At 36.5% G+C, this 14,891-nt stretch overlaps 1 protein-coding gene across 3 annotated transcripts in view; it reads left to right on the top strand.

Annotated features, from left to right (window-relative positions):
- Positions 1 to 14,891, top strand: part of CPEB2 (cytoplasmic polyadenylation element binding protein 2) — a 55,147-nt gene that overhangs the window by 28,683 nt on the left and 11,573 nt on the right. Inside the window, exons 5-7 of one of the 3 annotated variants that reach the window (XM_082052025.1) lie at positions 3,536 to 3,559; positions 7,318 to 7,464; positions 9,110 to 9,199. In XM_082052025.1, coding sequence (XP_081908151.1) covers positions 3,536 to 3,559; positions 7,318 to 7,464; positions 9,110 to 9,199 — 261 coding nt within the window. Of the gene's footprint in view, positions 1 to 3,535; positions 3,560 to 7,293; positions 7,465 to 9,109; positions 9,200 to 14,891 lie in introns of all 3 variants that reach the window. The other 2 variants (XM_082052023.1, XM_082052024.1) reach the window with 2 other exon arrangements.

The following is a 14,891-nucleotide window of genomic DNA, read 5'->3' as shown; positions in this document are numbered from 1 at the left end:
AACATAATATTTTGAATTCAACTCAGTTGTTCAGTTATTTAAATACATACATATTTGATCTCTTATGTATGCTTGAAATACATCTGAATAAAACAGAAGTTATACATTCACTATCTAAGTAATAGCATTGCTCACATAATGTCCAAAGCTATATTGTCTTGATGTTAGATAAGCATCTCATATTTCTATCCCCAAGCTGATTTAAGTTGTAGAAAGAGGGATATAGGAAGAGAAAGTTTTAGCCATATGGGGATACCTTTTTTGTATATACAGAACTCTTAATGTTGGGAGGTGCCAAGATTTTTTAACTTCGTTTTTATTGGACATTATTATACCTCCTGCATGTATTTCCTAATTAATATTTTCTAGAATAAAAGTGTATCCCTTGCACTTTCTCACTCACTTGAAATCTTTTAGAGTTTTTGGCTAATTAAGGTATTCAGCTTTATAGACAAAAAGATACAAAAAATATTTCTGTGTGCCTTATTCTTTGTACAAGTTCAGGAAGAAGGAAGAAGTTTAATTTCTCCTTTTTTGTTGTTGTAAACCAATTATTTACCTACAGTGTCTGGCCTTCCCCAAAGGGCTGTCCTCTCTGCAGCTGTTTATCTAAATATATGCACTGATCATGTAGATGTAGATATTAAACATATCTATGAAGTTGTATGTATAGCTAAGTCTATAATCACATATATATAATGTGTATACTTACACAGACCACATAGTCTATAAGCATGTGTGCTCTGACAGATGTAAAATGTTATGTGCATGGAATTTTAATAGATACAGAAATTTTTCTGGTTGAATATAATATCATCAGAAATAATCATCTCATCGCTTACAATGTACTAAAAGTTTTATTCCATGGAGCTGTTTTCATGAGTAGTATCTGGCCTTTGAAGGAAAGGGTTTTATACATGTATAAAGTGGAGAGATTAAAATAGTGAAGTTCCATGAAGATAGGATATGCTTGCTTTAACGTCATATTTTTAGTAACAGTAGCACTTTGTACTTACTGTTACAAAAAAAAACTTACTTATAATCACTGTGATTTTAAAGTCTGGGTAAAAATAGGACAAAATAACGAGTTTTGCAAAACCATACATTTGAATGTTAATGATCACATTTATTGCAGCAGTGCTTACAGATTGTCTTAAGAATGGGATCACATGTTTCTAGACTCAAAGTGGCAGAAAATCTCTGCCCAGCCCAAACTAGTTTGCAGTCTAAATGGACAAACCAGATAAATATCAGGGAAGGGAGTTTGCTGTGCAAAGAAAGTAAATAATGTGACAACATCAAGTACAGTTATTTTCCTGTGTTCTCCGATTTCACTATTTTGCTGAAGCAAAGAATACACAGCTAAGTTTGGTACATCATTGTAATTTCCATATATATAAAACACTGTAGCAACTATCCTTTTAAGTTGAGTTGCACTGGGGTTTTTTTAGCATTTTAGTAACCCTTTTTACTTCCCCTTAAAATTATTGTTGTTTATTTTTAAATGCACAAAGAAGAACATTTCAGGTGTTCTGTAACAAAACATTTTATGCATATCAGCTTGTCTTAACTGTGAAAATATAAGAAAATAGTTGAGCTGTTTTGATGGGCAGAAAGGAGCAGAAGTGGCAGAAGATAAGAAAAATTACTAAGGCTTGTGCCAAAAGTTGCTTATTGATATGCATTTTTATTCTTTGAGAGCGAACATGGCACTGCAGTCATTGCTATGGATGGGATGTACTTGATTTTTCCCTGGTTGCTCTAGTTTTATTTGTGGAAGAAAAAGGCATATGGGGGGTTAGCCGAGGACTTGGTGACACCGCTGCTAATGCGATGTGGGGGTCGCTTTGGCCGAGAGTCAGAAAAGGTTCGTACGGGCTGCAGCGCTGACACCGACCTGAGCATCAGCACTTGGCTTGGGAGGGGAACAGGTCTGGAGTTCAGCCTTCATCTGCCGTGCAGCAGCACGGAATGAGAGCGCTCATCACACAGAAGAATCCCTTATGTTTAGTGGATTCTATTTTGATGTGGGAAATTGGGAATTTAGGTGTTTCCACTCAGATACTGAAGTCGCTTTCAGAAAGTGGGCTTTTCTGGTTTTGGCTTCCTAGCAGGACATGGAGAATCTGAAAATCTTTAAGCAAAAGACTCTGCTCATCAATAGTAACTCTTGCAGATGAAAGAAAAGAAATTTGAAAGTGCATTCAATGCAGGCTGGATAGGAATATGGTGACTGTGTAATGAATCAACAGTTTTAAGGGAGAAAAAACAGATTTTCAGAATTTCATAAGCAATCCACTGAATTCATAGTAGGAAGGGATCAAGATACAAAGAAAAAAAATCGTACTTACTAAAAATTTTGAAAAATGCTGTGCAAATGGGAAGTACCGGGATGTAAGTATTTAAGAATTCGAGCACAGAACAGTGAATGACATTTACGAATTTGTGAGGCTGCACGGATTTTGATGTCCCAGAACCACAGTTGCTTTTTGGGAGAGATGTATGTGTGAAGTCCTAGTAAAATCAAAACAATAATGCCAAGATACAGTAATCTTTCTTCATAAATGCTGGTATAACGTTATGGTTTATAGTAATGTTTTCTGTTTGGATATTTAACTACAATACTGTAATGATTAAAGTAATCTTTCTCAAATACATAGTCTGTGAAACAGGAATTGAAAATAGTTTGTGGAAACGTAACTAAGAAATTACACACAGCTTAATAGTTTTTGTATTAGTAATCTGTCTATTTTTAGTTTCTTAGCCTTCAGGCAGAGGAGCAATCAGTATGGTCTTCGGAACTGTAGCTATAACCATGATCTCTTTAAGTATCTTGCAAAACTCGAAAGTTAGAAAAATCTTGCATTTACTTGCAGTCTGTCAGAAACTGTTGCTTTGCCTTTGTGCAGTGTTTTTTTGGTACAATGCTATTTCTTGTGACTTGTGCCCTGATTTTGTTTGCTACCACAAGGAGTCTTTTGTTTCAAACAAAACCTTGTGGTTAATTTTCTGCTAGGTCTTTTCATGAAAAAGGAAGGTCACGGCTTATAGCATTTGTATTGTCACTGCAAAGGACTGTACAAACTGTTCCATGGACCAGGATGTTTCTGTGATTAATTTAACATTTGCTACATGCTTTTTAAAGTAATATTTTCCTTTTTACAATTTCAGTACCGTGTGTTATTTAGACACTTGTGTAAGAGATGAAGCACATTTGGAAGGATGAATTACAAAGTTACCATAATTTATGCATCCATAATTAACATGGAATTAAGATCAAGTATAAAGACACGTTGAAATATTTTAAAGTATGTTCTTTACAGATGGTGCTAACGTCAATTTAGTAATAAAATAGTATGGTATTTAAGTGAGACTTCAGTTTGATGCATTTTCATCTACAATTATCTGTAGCAAGTACCGACGCGGATTTTTACTTACCTCTTACCCACATAGTTTTTTGAAACTTAAATATTTTAATATGTGGGCATGATACAGTTACTTGACATTTTACAATTTGTCCTTTATTTGCATGCAGCGAGGAGTTATGGGCGAAGACGAGGTAATTTCACTTCTGTTTGTTACAGTACAATTAATTCTGATTGAGCTTTTACTGATCATTATGATTAATTAATCCAGATTGATTGCAAATGCTTATCTGCATGTTGCCTTAGTTTGGGGAAGATGGAGGGGGTGAGGGAAGGAGTGATGCAGTCTGGATTGTTACGATCGTTCAGCTCTTTTAGGGTTTGAATTACAAATCCTTTAATCAGTTAAAACACTGCCGTTCTAATAATAATTTAGCTCATGCTAATGGCTACTGCTTGCAGTCGTTGCCCCCTTTAAAAGTATACAGCTTGCTAGTTGTTTTACTAACTCATCTTCTTTTGCTTCTGTAGAAGTGATAGTGTACAGAGAGTAAAAACTAAAAGCCTTTCATAAACTCGGCACAAAATCTAGTAGACAATCCTTAGAAGTAGTAAACATTTTTGTAGTATAAGCCACTATATGCTCACTGACCTTGGACAAGCTGTACTGAATTAACTAGATGATGATGTGACCTGCCGTTATAAAGACCTTGTAAAGTGTGCAGCAAAAACATGAAGGTCTTTGATAGCTTCCAGTATTCACATCGTACACGTAAGTTCATGTGTCTCACTCCTGATCTGTGTCGGTTCACAACTGATTGCTTGGTTGCCCTTATGCAGAGAGGAATGAAGAGCTACATCAAATTCAATTTATGTAACAGTACAATAACCTTTTGATGATTCCGGGCAGATTCTGTTAACTGTTTTCACTATCATAAAACAAAAGCAAATGTTTAAAAGGGCCTATCCTTTTAATTCACAGTCATTGGGAGAAATGTGAAAGCCTAGCAAATTACCTTTTTGCTCTGTTCATCTGAGAGGCATTTAAAAAGTAAAGAGGACGAACAAAGTATTAGCAGTCATATACAGCACGTTACTATAAATGTGTTAATCCCATGTCCTCTATGTCATCTTAGCTCTCTGAGGAGCTGCAGTGCTTTTGGCAAACCTTTACCCACATTAAAGTAAAACTGATCTCTCTGGTATCGCTTCAAAACACATTCTGATGGTTTAATTTATACCAGAAAGAGTTCTTAGATTTGAACAGTGGTCTGTGAGTAAAAAATAAATTATTCTGAGGATTATTCTTTGATTATTTTTTTCCCTCTACGTACTTGTGTATATTGTAAGTTGGAATTATCTAAGTACTTCTTTTAGAGAAACACAAAAACGTAATTTTCATAGTCGGAAGAGACACCTTCCTTAACTAGAAATTTTGTGTTGTTTTTTAAAAAACAGAACAAAAACTGGAAAAATAAAATGAACTTAAATGCTTTTGTGACAATATTCTAATGGCAAAAAGTTTATTTAAATTGGCATGTTTTTAAGTCACTGAAGTTTCTTTTTTTCCTGCAGTATAGAAATTTGCAGAGGTAAAGAGCAAATCAATGTGCTTTTTATAAAGCTAACCCAGCTAAATTACAGTCATTTTAGATTTCAGATGTTAAAAATAACTCTCGTATGTTAGTCAAAACTCGTAAAATTTCCACTTTTGCAGTTCCCTGCGAATTCCTCTAATTTGCCCCGTTTCTTCCTTTAGCCACTTTTTCATTTCACTGTCCCTATGATAACACCTCCATCTTCTCCATCATTCACATCAGTAATTCAGAAATCCATTGTTAAATCACTCTTTCATGATTGTGTAACTGAATCTTACCACGTCTTTGTATACATCTCTAAGACCCGATCGTTCTTATTAGTCTTCATAACTGAAACTCATATCCGCATAACTTGCCTGCTGCAGTCGTCATAGCGTGATCTTGCTCCTCTTGTGTCTAAACAGAAGAATCTTCCTGGCTGCTTCTTCCAACTGTGTTAACTTTCTGTTTCTCCCTTGCTTCCTCTCTTTTCTGCCCCACTGAGCACCAGCTATGTGCATCCACCTTTAAAGACACTCTGCTGATCCCTTATCTGGCTGTTGAATGCATCCTTAGGACAGCAAGCCAGGATGCCATCACTGGCTCCACACTAGCGATATTCTCAAGCAGGCACGTCACCATTCCTGATGGGGTGGAGGAACCTGCTGCAGCTCTCTGCTTTTGCTGTGCTCCTCTCCATCAGGTGCCTACTCAAGACGTAAACATGAAGAGCCACCATAAAGATGTTGTAGTCCTGTGGTTCTGCTTTTATTTTGTGATCCTTGTGACATTTTACGATGCTTGGGGTTGTTTTCTATCAGTATTTTCTGATGTACTGTGTTTTTATTATGGATTTAGATACCAAATTAGGGTCATTAGGCATTACCGCAACATAGCTCATTGGTCATGATGTTTGCTGTCTGTTCTCCAGCCTTGTCTTTAAGCATGTGATTCTCAAGTGGTCTTCTGGAGGTGAATGGCTTTCATAGTGCCCTCACCCCTGGCTGGCCAGCACGATGTGTGCAGGTGTTCCTGTGGGGCTTTCCTGGCAGTGCTTCTCGGAGAGGGGAGAGAAGCTCCAGACTGCGGGCTGGCTGGCAGCTGAGGGGCTGCAGTCACCTGCCAGCCACCTGCTCCTGATACGGGTTTGCAGTGGGTGGATCTGGAAGAAGTTGGATATATGTCATGGAAAATTAACTTGCTTCCCAAAAGTGTGTTAGGTGGTTTTTGCGTTTGTTTGTTTGCTTGTTTTTTGGAAAGCAGTTGAATTAATTAATAGTTATTTTGAAAATGAGTGAGAGACAGGAAATGTTGCACTTAGAAGAAATAGAGATGTGGGGTATTTATTTTGCTTCACAAAAGTGATACTTTTAGGGCACTTTGCAGTTAAAAGACTGACTTCTGAATTTGAAACTGTAATTAATCTTTCTGTTGCTAATCTAAAGCAGCAAAAGTTCGAATAAGCTAAGATGCATATCCTGGCCTTTGGAGTCTTCGTTTTGGAGTTCTCTAGAAATTGTAAATATGAAATAGGAGGAAATAAGTAGGACAGAATTACCACATTTTCACTCCCCTCTGCCATCTGTACACCTGTTTTGATCACTTTGCATTTGCAAAGCCATCCTGTGGACTTCTCAGATATTACACTTGCTTTTCAGGGTAACTGTAATCTTACTGCAGCTTGCTACGTGTTAGGAACCACCACAAGGCTTCCTTCCAGAATGGTGGTAAATTTGAGAGCAAGAAGGATAAATCAGCACTGTGACTCATATTTTAAGTGTTACATTTTGCACATTTATTAAAATTCTCTTTTTCTTTCTTAGAAATGAAATCTGTTCTTGTGTTCTGAGCATCAGATACCTTTAGAGGAGAAAACATACCTGTTTGAAAGTTCTTATGGTGTACATGTTTTTTCCATTTCCCTCTGTTCAATTAAAATGTAAGATTTATAGACATGCAGTAGTCAGATGATGGAAATTATCAATTTAAGTTCAAGCTAAACCAAATATAGACTAATGAAACTCACTTCAGCAGCGCTTTTATATGTCCTCTTCATAAATAAGACCCTTTATTTAAAAACAAATTACTACTTGTCTACTGGATGCAGCAGAGTAACTACAATACGATGTAGTATGAATTACTATGCTTACAGTGATGACAGCTTGCAATCTTGAATTTCCTTCTTTGAAGTTTAATATATTTCTCATTTTTTTTTAAACTAATGTGTACTTTTCTAATATATTGTTATTTTCATTTTTACTTTTCAGACTGCTACTCCTTCATTCACTAAAATTACATAACCATGAACCACCACAGAATTATTTTAATGTATATTATCTTTTCTTTTTAAGGCCGTTCTTCCCTCTTCCCAATAGATGATGGTTTGCTGGACGATGGTCATAGTGATCAAGTTGGAGTCTTGAATTCACCTACCTGCTATTCAGCGCATCAGAATGGAGAACGAATTGAGCGTTTTTCTCGGAAGGTGTTTGTTGGAGGTCTTCCACCAGATATTGATGAAGGTGAGCTGCCTGAAAACTAAGCAAACCAAGTTTGGAGGGAGAAAGATGGATGTTGAAAAACCAGAATGAAGTAGTAGCAATAATCCACCCAGCAGAATAACATTGTAGTGTAAAAGGCTAGTACTATATGTATAATTTTATGGGAGTTGTTGGTGATGCTGAGCTTAATATCACTTGATGTCATCCATCTCTTTTGAGGTGGTTCAGTTGTCTCTGATTCTGCACTTGGCAGATTGTAGAGTTGCATGTGATGCCTGGAATCTGTGCTTGTGCTTATCTTGCAGTGCATATTCCTTTCAAATACACCTTAGCGCTTCTTAGTGTCCTCTATCTGTGCCTACTTTATTCTCTATTCATAGAAAACTTCTATTAGTAATTGAATTTCAAATTCTATTTTACTATTACCTGAAGATCTCAGAAGTGGTTTAGAAAGGTTAATATTTTTCCTGTTCATAAATAGAGAAACTAAGGCAGAGGAAGGTCAAGTGGCAGAGCACTCTGTGATGCGTTGAAAACAGAATGTACCACAGCAGCTCAGATTGTTATGCGATGCAGTTGGAATTGCTCTGTGTAAAATAGTGTTGATGTGAAGTAATTGTACTGTTTAATATTAGGTTTCTCCTGTGAAGATAAGTGTAAATTACATGCTAGCTTTGTAATGTAAACAGAAGTCCCTTTGCAAGGTTTATTGTAATCCTACAGTAACTTGCAAACCAAATAAGCTGACTGTGGTTAATTAACTTTCAGACATGGAAAGACCATCTTTTGGTTTAATCTTCATTGCGATGCTATCCCGCAATGTACGGAGGGATTTCTTTTAATACACTTTAGCTTTTTTTAATGCACTTTAGCTTTGAATTCAAGTGTGCACTGCTGCCTTTAATACAAATGCTAAACAAAGACACATAGAAATATGTTTTCTTTCTTTCTTTCTTTCCTGCCTGTTTGTATGCTGATAGCAGGATGTGACTGAGAGAAATGGAGCATATTTGTGTTTGATGAGCTATTGTTATTGTAGAGTTTAGCTGGTTTAATTTTTTCCTCATGGTCAACGTTCTTACAGTCCATGACAGGAAAAAGTGGCTGGGATAGAAAGAATCAGGAAGTTGTGCAAAAGGCATGGTAGATCTTGAAACAGGCCGGCTCGTGGTTATGTTAGAAACACCTCTGAATAGACAGTTTTAAGTTTCTGTGCCTGATCTGTGCATGGTACCTGCTGGAAACTGCTAAAATGCTCATCGTGGTGGTACTTGTATCAGTATCTACCTACAAAGCTCTGAACTATACATCACTAAACAGTAAATCGTTTCCATTGCGTTCAAACCAGATCGTGACTTTAAGGAAGCACCACACCAATTTTCATCACTGCCTTTGGTTGCCTGTACACTTCTGAAATGCTCCTGTTATTAAGCAATAAAAAACAAACATAAGCTTAAAATCGCTACAAATATATTGCGTAAATATTAACGCTTTAGAAGATGTTATGATGTTATTTAAGTTTTTTGTTCATGAAAGTTGGATTTTTTTCTTTTTTTTTTTTTCCATGAAATGTCAGCCTTCGCTAGAAACCAAGTTCTTTGCTTGACAGTACTTTTTAATCGAGTTATGTCATTAATTTATTTTAATTGCATCTGTCTGGTTTTAGATGAAATTACTGCAAGCTTCAGACGATTTGGGCCTTTGGTAGTAGACTGGCCTCACAAAGCAGAAAGCAAGTCCTATTTCCCACCAAAAGGTAAGAAAGTTGGAAGGTTCTGACTTGAGCACAAGTCTTACTCTGGGAAACTGTCTCATCTTTTTCCAAAGGGTATGATTTGCAGTCCCTGTGAACAGATAATTCTACAGTTTCAATGCAGGTTCAGACATGGCTCCTTTACATACCAAGTGTAAAACCTGAGAGTGTTCTTTTAGCTTTGTGCCTGGTTCAGTGCTGGACTCCTGAAGGATCTTCCATATTCTGATTTCCAATATATCACATCAGTGTTATTATAGTTGTATGGGTCATCAATCCTAAGTGCTGTGTTTGCATTTCTATGTGGTTTCCAAAACCGAAATTTGGTCAAATTTTTAGGACTGAATCTCAGATAAAAATGTTCATAGGAGGTTACAGGCAGGATTCAGAAGGATGTTTTTTCATATCTGATCAAGATAATCAATGTTATGTTTATTTCAGATTTAGGATGTGAACCTCCTATCGAAGCACTAATTATCTTTTTTGATAAATTATTAATTATGATTTTTAACTATTTCTAGTGTTGCTGTTAGACTAGATTTTTTTATTATCACAAAATGTTGGTAAAGCCATTTGGTGCATTAAGTTATCAATTAGTAGCATATCTGTACGTGTGCAATCATGTATTGGTACATATAAAATAAGTGCAAAAATCTGATCCAGATAGGAGAGCAATGCAGAGATTATTTATTTAGTAAATAATGCAGCAATTCCTTTCTTCCCTGGAAGTGACAAAAGTAGGTATAGTGCCTTTATAAACTAATTCATCATTTATTTATCTAATCATCTATACTGGGAAAAAAACAGAATTATTATCCCAGATGGATCCTCTAAACAGTGGGAAATGGAATTAAAAGTATTTGAATAGTATTTATGAACATTACATGGAAATTCGAAGACAAACAAAGAGGTTTCGGCTTTTTTGATTGTCAGCCTGGTACACCAAGCTACTGTGTGGTTACATTTGATTATCCTAAGGAGTGCATCTCTCTTCCTAAATTGCCAAGAGAAATTCTTGAGGAACTCTTTGAGGAAGATGCATCTCACAGAGTCTGTGATGAATATTTAGAAGAGGGAAAATGTAATATATTCTTACCTGAAAGGAATGGATTCTGGTGTTCATTTCCAGTGAGACAGTCCTGTCTCAGCATTTGAACATCTTAAGGATATATTTCCAGACTCCTCATTTAATTAAGCTTTTTGATATAGTTGGAATATTCATAATTACCACAGGGGAAAAAAAAAACCTGTAATGTAAGCAGAGCTTCTTAAAAGCAGAGAATACAAACAGAACTTTAGTCTGTTCATCTAATAAATTCAGGAAACACTTGCAGAATAAGTGTTGATTTCCCATGATTAGTTCATCCTTATTTGAAATTTAATAGCACTTACTGTTCTTTAATCTTAAAACTTTATTCTCATTTTCAGTTTACTACATTATTCAATATTGTTGTGTAATGTAGCCTAACACATTTAAAATACAGTGTAGGTTTCTCTTTGTAGATATTCTGGAACTATAGCTTACTGTTAACTGCTGAATATTACTGTGTTTGTGTCTGTTTTTTTCAGTGCAATAGATATGGCGCATGATTATTTTGTAGAAAAATGTCTTTAACAATTGTCTTTGTTAAGCGTTGCTTGTGTGTGCAGGCAAGAACCGTGTATTCATATATTTAAGATGTCTGGAACTGCTGAAGATAGGCTAAATACTAAGAAAGCTTTGAGACTGATCATTAATTAGCAATTTAGAAATATATACTGTATGAGCCCAAAGAGTTGGGGGGGGGTGGTGTTTGGGGTTTTGGTTGGTTGGTTTGGTTTGGTTTTTTTTTTGTTTGGTTTGGTTTTTTTGTTTTACTTTTAATGTCCGATTTCTTATAGGTTATTCTGCATGGAATCAGTTCAGTGTATATATTTTTGTTTGTTCAATCTCATGAGAGATTTGTGTAGTTTTACTTTCCAAAGACATTTCAGGATTACCAAGTTCTGGGCTGATTTACGTAATAGTCTTCTCCATGGTGAAGAGATACAGCCTGCCTTTTTTCTACTCTTATTCATTTTTCCAGGCTGTGGTTTGTTCCAGGCTCTCTGCTTACACAGGGAAGGCCAAGTTCATAATAAATATTTCCTTGCTTGAAGAAATGCAAAAAGTGTCCTGATCCATCAAGGCTAGCTGCCTCCTGAGAAACACCAACTGCTTGTTCTTAACTAATTACATTTTCTATTGATTCACCACAAAATTAGACCCAAAGAAAACAGGCATTTTTAAAACTTCACACTGATCTTAGAAGGAAACTCTGTTCTGAAGCACAAAAAAGTTATTCTCTTGAGACAGAAGTACAAGGTCTGTAAGTGATCTACCAACTGTAATGAATAATTCCTTCCTTTCTGGATTGCCACTGTTTGTCATAACTCCTGTTATTACATAGTTGGCAAATACACTTATTTATGAAACAATACACATGTCCAGAGCAACTTGCTGAGGTGAGGAGTCATTCTTATGATGATGAAGCTCTCAAAAAAGTGGTGGCGTGAGGATATGCAAATACAAAGAAGGCCTTTCAAAATATGCCCCGTTGTTTGTGCGCTCTGTGCTATATATAGTCTGTATCCAACAGAGGATAATCTGATTTAAACAGGACAGTATCCCCAGCTTTTCTGATTGTCTGGGTGTTTCTATTGCCTTCTATCACAGCAGTTGTGTAGTAGCTTTGTTTATCCAGGGTTCTTAACTGATAATTTAGAACTGACTGAAAAATTTGGGTTGAAAATGTTCTTTTTCTAGTTCAAGAAGCAAAACTCCAGGTCCATCCAATATCTGTTTAACTTATTACCACCTTATTTGATGATACTGGGTAGGGATGAACTCTGGATTCAGGCAAGTGACTGTAGGTGTCTTCATGTGTGATTAGTGTCTAAGCTTTCTTTAATCAACAGGAATCTGGCCAACACAGTCAGTGTAGTATGGAGCGCTATTCAGGTCACCATAATGTGGGCACCTTGAGCTCGATTCATTTACCCAAAATGAGGATATCTGAAAGATGTACACAGGTCTTGCAAATGTGGTGTGACACCTGTTGAAGACCCACACCATTCTGGAGCAGCAGCTGAAGACTGGGGACAGTCCTGCAGAGGGTAGATAGTGGTAGACACCTCCGTGTCCCACTCGGTCAGCCGGGGAACTGTCTCTGCTCTACAGAGGGACCTTAAACACAGTCACTGCAGAAATATGGAAATAGGTTGTTGGATCTGGAAGTAAATCCTACTCTACCCTACTCAGAAGTGCCTCAGCAAACAGCTACATTACTATTGTATCTATTGTACTATTGTACTATTGTAACTCAAGTGTATTTTGGAGTTAATTCTCCATCAAAAATTACTAAACTGAATAAGTGAAAGATTTATGTTTTAAAGATTAATTAATATGATGAGATCTCTTTAAAGAGGAACAGATAAAATGTTGTATGTCCTTCCCAAGTGTGAATTACTCACATCATCAAATGTAGATCCATTGTATTAAGTTGCAGTTTACACTGATTCTTTCTGATCTAAGGCACAACATTCTGTGGGCAAGAACTGCACTGAGGCCATTTAGTCTCCTCTGGGGAGAGTCTGTGAAAACATTAGAGGAGCCAACCCCAAAACAAAATCCAGCTGTGATTTCTGTCACGGACAGTGCTTTGCTGGCTTGGACTGATTCTCTTGACTGCTTTTCAAAGCCACTAGAGATAGGAATTAGCTAGAGTTGGATAGAACTTAAAGCTGCTCTCCGATTTCTACACAGAGCATGCATAGCAGAAACATCATCCTTCTAGTAAACTTCCATATTACTATGAAATAAATTATACATTGCTCAGGAAATCGTGTTAGCTACCAGTGTGAATCTAGTCTAGAATGCATTGCTTTTGATTGTCCTTTATCTAGCAAATACAAAAAATGAAAGTTTTATTTGGTGATACAGCTGGGACTCTTCAAACTTATCTGATGGGCTTTTTGTTTCCAGTGCTGACCCAATACATGAAAAAGAAAAAAAAAATAATTTCTTGGTCATTTCATTAAGAGAGACGTCAGCTTAGAGTAAGAGCTGTAAACTGTGCAGTATCTTTGGATATCAGGGAATGTAGTTTTGAAGCCAATTGTCATCTCTAGAAAGGTTTGTTTATTACTTAAGGTAATTTTCTGAAGACAGATATTATCAAAGTCACCCACACTGGTTGCCTTTGAAAATAGGAGTATTAGTAATAGTTCACCTGTTATGCAGAGGGATTCAGTCAGGTGATCAACACTGATACGGAATACCTAAATTTTGTCTCCTACAGGAGGTATAAATTCTGGTACAGGTGCACATGAACTAGAAATTTGTATGAAACTGTGTTTCATCTAATACTTTTCACCTTATGAAATATATACAAAACATACAAGCCTTGTCTCTTGGCAAGTAATATCTGATCATGACCTGCTACTGTTGATGTACTTACGACCCAAAGGTATAAAGCAGCTTCCTTCAAAGAAAACTATTGGAGTAGCTTTGCTTTTCTGTTGTGAACAGACTTGACTGATATGGTACACCAAAAAAAACTCAAGAAACTAGCAAGTTAAGCTGTATTGTAGCACAGTAAAACACCCCTTACTCTTCACACTGCTTCCCCACCATGTTTCACTGTGACATGTACTTTCTGTCACACATGTATTAATAATTGTAGTTCAGTATTACTGCAAAAAGACTAGTTAGACATTGATTTTTATCATCATACTTATGCACATCAGTTGTAGTAGGATATAGTAAGACTAGTTGTGGCCTCATCAAGTTCTGATATCTGAATTTCCTACCTTTTTACAAGCTGCCACAGTTATGCATATTAATAGCTCCAGACATACAAGTCATGGATCACATGGAGACACTGACTGTCTTCATGTATTGGGAGCTATGTGGCGATACCCTTCATTTGCTTTAGGATAAGAACTGATGGAAAATCAGCATCTGGCAGAATATTTTTCTTACTTCTGGCTGTGAGTCTTCATCTGTATCTCTGATCCCTTAGTTGGTATTGCGTGCATTCAGCCCTCCTTTTGATTAATCAAGTTTTTGCATTCTTGTACTGAGCTCTGGGTTCAGACAGGAATGTGTGTGCCTCGCTGCCACACAAGTAAGGCCAGTTGCATGGGTAATATGTGGATTTTAAATTTGAAGATAAATACTGAAAGATAGCCCTATTAAAACAGATATTTAATCTAAATAATTGCTAATTAGGTTTAAGTTAAACCTAATGGTCACTAAAAATATTGTTCAGTAATGAAAAATGGACTTCACAAGGAAATGTCTCCGGCCAAGCCCAAAGATGCCCTATGGCGTATTTGTTAAGAAGCTAAATAAGATTTAGATAAAAATACAGAATACATAAAACCTTGTTCTGTGTCTCATGTAGGAAGCTGTGATAGGACCATGGTATGAGGGGTAAGAAATGAGGTACAAGTTCTTAGAAAGACCAGTATAGGCCTTATGGCTTTTTCTTTCAATTCTACTTTGGCTCCCATGTATCTAAAATCAGTCGTGCATTTATTTCTCTAATCTTCTGTTCTTCGTAACACGTTGATTCTTTAATGCTCTTGAAGATGCACCCTGCCATCTTTGCCTCGATGAGCTACATGGTCTGTTTGCAGTAAGTAATTGCCAGTGGTTAAACAGCTTCTCTCA

This window comes from Streptopelia decaocto (assembly GCF_964273445.1).
Source record: "Streptopelia decaocto genome assembly, chromosome: 4".
In the NCBI taxonomy this organism is placed as follows: Eukaryota; Metazoa; Chordata; class Aves; order Columbiformes; family Columbidae; genus Streptopelia; species Streptopelia decaocto.
Note: the sequence above shows the minus strand (reverse complement) of the source record. Positions and strands in the feature narration are given on the sequence as shown.